This window comes from Echinops telfairi, unplaced genomic scaffold (assembly GCF_000313985.2).
Source record: "Echinops telfairi isolate 266 unplaced genomic scaffold, ASM31398v2 ScPeMD7_7458;HRSCAF=8496, whole genome shotgun sequence".
Taxonomy (NCBI): domain Eukaryota; kingdom Metazoa; phylum Chordata; class Mammalia; order Afrosoricida; family Tenrecidae; genus Echinops; species Echinops telfairi.
This window is the reverse complement of record NW_022111358.1, coordinates 45,075,847-45,080,298: the sequence shown is the minus strand read 5'-3', so window position 1 is coordinate 45,080,298 and position 4,452 is coordinate 45,075,847. Positions and strand designations below refer to the sequence as shown.

At 51.3% G+C, this 4,452-nt stretch overlaps 1 protein-coding gene across 1 annotated transcript; it reads left to right on the top strand.

The window, feature by feature from the left end:
- The first annotated feature begins 334 nt into the window (after window positions 1-334).
- Window positions 335-1,673, top strand: LOC101639436 (CMRF35-like molecule 5). Its single transcript, XM_004709310.1, has 3 exons — window positions 335-683; window positions 986-1,109; window positions 1,526-1,673. The coding sequence occupies exons 1-3, from the start codon at window positions 335-337 to the stop codon at window positions 1,671-1,673; spliced, it is 621 nt and encodes a 206-aa protein (XP_004709367.1).
- Window positions 1,674-4,452: the final 2,779 nt, after the last annotated feature.

Sequence of the window (4,452 nt, the reverse complement as noted above, 5' to 3'; positions counted from 1 at the left end):
TCTGAAGAGGGACCGACAGGCTAGTATTGGACTTAAGGACTTGAGTTGAACTGGGCTGGGCTGTTTGTTGCTTTGTCTTTACTTCCTGAGATAGAGCTCTTTCTTAGACGCACGTGAGTGCCACTGGATTTGTTTCTCCAGTCACATCAGCCAACACAGTGGTGACCCTTTGTCTGACCTACTTTGGGCATGTTATCAGGGGAGACCAGTCCCTGGAGACAGACAGCATGTTGGGAATGTGAAGAAGGGGCGGCAAAGTCCCTCACGGAAATGGATTGACACAGTGGCTGCACGAATGGGCCCAAGCACGGGAACAACTGTGACATCGAGGGACATGGGTCTGTGTTTTCCAGGCTCCTCTGCCTTGTGGGGTCCAAGTGCCGTGAGTGGCCCAGAGGGAGGCTCCTTGTCTGTGCAGTGTGGTTACGATGCAACGTTCAAGACCTACAACAAATGGTGGTGTCGAGGGGCTGTTTGGGGTCCCTGCCAAATCCTCGTTCAAACCACTGGCTCAGAGCAGGAGGTGAAGAAGGACCGAGTGTCCATCAGGGACAATCATAAAAACCTCACATTCACGGTGACCATGGAGAAGCTCAGGGAAGCTGATGCCGATGTTTACTGGTGTGGGATTCAGAGAACGGGAACTGACGATGCCGTCCGGATGACAGTCTCAATTGGCCCAGGTAAGACTGGGTGCCTGTGTGGCTGTTTATTTCCGGGCCTGCTCAATTCTGGTCCCTGAGGCCTCTCTTCAGTGACTGAACTGTGGCCAGACCAGAGAGTGGCTGAGCCCTGGGGTGTCACTGAACCCCACTGTCTGCTTGTATTTGGGAGTGGCTCCTGGGGTGCCTGCAGTGTGGGACAAGTGTTATGGGCACATCATCTCTGTGCAACTCGGTCTCTTGCCCACAGAGGTCAGTCACACAGGTGATGTTGAATAAGACACCTGGGGAGGACCCTCACCTGACGCGCCCTCCACTCTCAGCCCCCACCACAGTGTCTAGCTCTGTGACCATCAGAATGACCACTGGGCCTCCCATGTTCATGCCAGCTACCAGCAGGCCCAGCACAACTCGACAGGAGACCCCCGGTCCCGGACAACACTCACAGTAAGAATCCATCATCTGGACTTTACCTCCGGGATGGCCTCACTAAGGGCGGAGCAGAATTCCTTTCTTTGGCCTCCCTTGCTTAATTACAAACTCCATACTGGAGTTTAGGTGCTACTGGTCCAGGGGCTCTCCAGACATTGGGGAACAGTGGCAAAGATGCAGGTCCCACGGGGATTCCTTCATTCCTCTTACATCCCTCCCACAGTCAGGCCCTTTGTCACATCTCAAGTGCAAAGTTAGGGTCAGGGAGAGCAGTCCTTTGAGTTGGGCTAAACTGTCCTTGAACTCTGCCAGTGTTGGTCTTCATATGGATTATTGTGGACACAGAACACTAGTTTATGGGCAGGGCAAAGTGGACGCTCAGGGACATCTCCTGAGGATGCAGCTCACTGTCTGTCCCTGTGTCCCCCCAGGTCTCTGCTCAGCAGCGTGCACTTCCTGCTCCTGGTCTTCCTGAAGGTGCCCTTGTTCCTGATTATGCTCAGTGCTGCCTTCTGGGTGAACAGACATCAGAGGGTCCCTAGGACCATGCTGGGTCACCCCAATCAGGAGCACCTCTAGCGCTGCTGCCCAAGATGCCCAGACCTCAGGTGCCAGCGCTTATCTGGACTCAGAATGATCCTGTCAGCAGTAACCCCTGTGTCACCGTCTGTGTTTTCATTGAAGGATTGTCTTGGTTCATTTCTGAACGTTTTTACTTTCACATGAGCCTCACACAAAAACTAATAATAAAATACGTCCTCTCTGATCTGAATGTGCCCCTGGAAGATGAGTACACCACCTCTAAGTAAAAACACCCCCTCACTAGTGCTTTGGAAAGGAGCCCTGGTGGTGTCGTGGTTACACGTTGGGCTGCGAACCGCATGGTCAGCAGTTCAAAACCACAAGCAGCTCCGTTGGAGAGGGACTGGGCTTTCGCCTCCCTTAGAGAGTTACAGTCTCAGAAACCCACACGGCATCACGATGAGTCAGACGGACTCGATGGCAGCGAGGTTCCTTTTTGGAAAACGCTGGACACTCAGCAGCTCTCCCTGCTGTCTCCAATCTCTCTGGCGAGTGATGGCTTTGGGTCCATTCTCTCTGCATGTGAGCCAGGTCCGTGGCTTCCACTTGGTTTTTCCTCCCCTGCTTGTCCACATGCCGTGGATCTGGTATCAGGGGGAGGATTCTGCCTGTGGCTAAGTATGGTTACTCAATCATGTATTCTGGAACTCAGGAAATAACAGAGCTATTCAAAGGTCCCCTAGGCTTCCTAGGAGATAGACCTGAGTGAAAAGCCTCTTGGTTCCCAGCCTCCATGAGCCTCCACACCTACTTGTGCCCCCAAGGGTCAGCTGATCGCTAGAAAGTGGAGTCAGTTGAGAGCCAGTGTCCAGGATTCCATTTCATGGTCCCATCATGTTTTTCTACCTGGACAGCCAACTGGGTTAGGAACTCCATGACACATTGGGGACATACACCTTTCCTTCCACCTTCCTCGGGGACCTGACCCCCTCTTCCTTCAAGCGTCTGGGTTGGTGATCTGGGTAAAGTGTGGACATTAGCTAAGTAGCCATGAGTCTGTTTGGGAACCTGAGCCAGCTTCCTGTTCACTGGACCCAGAGTCCTTTGGCTCCTACAGATGACACCAAACAATGTACACTGCTGTAGTATTAATTTTATGGGGTGGGGTGAGGGGCCTGCCCCCACCGTGACTACTACCCACAGGTTCAGTGAGCACAATTGTACGGTTGAGGTGTATGTCTGTTATATTAAAGTCACTGAGAACATGAGAGGTAGAGATTACAATGATGCAGTCAGACACATTTTATGGTAGCATTGCTCCCCTCAGCCCAGCTTGGTGGTCCACGTGGAGAGAGGGAGAAGGGAAGGAGGACAAGGGAACAAGGGAGAGAGGACAGGGAGGAGAGGAGGAAGAGAGGGGCGCGAGCAGCGAGAGGCCAGAGAGAGTTCTATTGTTAGCCCAGGCCTATATACCTCTGGGGGGGTGCAAGCCCACTAATTACAGGTAAAGGCATACGTCACAGGAAAGGGTTGTGCTATGGGTATTGCAGTAATGGAAGGGGATGATCTAGGGACATACACGCAATAGGAAGAGGAGGGATTGGGGGTATACGTGTGATATGATGGGTGGATCCTAGGTTTAGGATGGCAGCTTAACTTTGACCTGTTCCTGGGTCTCCATAGGAACCATTATCAGTAGGATGTGAACTCCTCCTACAGGAGCCTGTCCATTGTGGGGGGGAGGGGGAATGCCTGCACATCTGACCTAGACACACACACTGCCAATCGATTGCAATCCCAGGGGCCCACGAGGGCTTGCCAGCCCAAGGATCTCCACATGTCATGCTGCTCTGATGACTTCTCCTGGCATAGAGCTCCCTCCCTGGAGCTTCTCACCACTGAATCAGTCAGCAACTATCTATCGAGAGCTCACCAGGCAGTGCACTCTGCTGCAGCCACTGGAGTCCAGTGTGAGTAAGCAGACATAGGTCTCTGCTTTCATTGACCGTGCAGTCTGTGGGCTGAGAGCCGCATGGAACAAGCAGGAGTCTAGGACCAAATTAACTGGGATGGAGACAGGGGCGGGGGTCTGCTGTCCGGTCTCTCTCATAGGATGGCCTGCAATCAGGGCGTGGAGGAAAGTCCCAGAGTGCTGCAGGAACAACCCTTCTGACACCGGCACCAGCACGTCCATGTGTCCTTCCACAGCCTTCCAGATAGCCATCTTGGAAAACAGGGAGCAGACGCGTGCAGGGTCAGGGGCCACCAGCTCCAGGAGACAAGTGTAGCATTTTTTATTGGCACATAATCAATATCTCATACAGTTCAATAGTTCCGTCATATTAAGAGGAGTTGTGTGATCATCACCAATCCTATTTTAGAACATTTTCTCCTTTCTTGCGGTTATTGCTGTTAGCGCCCCATATCCCCTCCAAGCTCACCTGCATGTCACTAGGAAATCATTAATCCAGTTCCTGTCTACCTGTCCTGAATTTCACAGACCAGAAAAAAAAAAGCCATACAAACAAAATCAAGAAAAAAATTCCAACAACAATAGCAAAATAAAAGAGGAAGACTTCAATCTAAAGAAAAGCAGAGCCCCAATGTACATCGCGGCACAGTTCACAATCGCAAGGAATTGGAAACAACCTAAATTTCCATCAACAGAAAAATGGATTAAAAAACTGTGGTACATACATATAATGGAGCACTAAGCATCCCTAAAAAACAGTGATGAATGGGGAAATAGATCTATGAGCCTATATTTATCAGTTTAGTATTAAGGTAGCAGAAGGACATTGGCCTCCACTCAAGTACTCCCTCAATGCAAGAATAC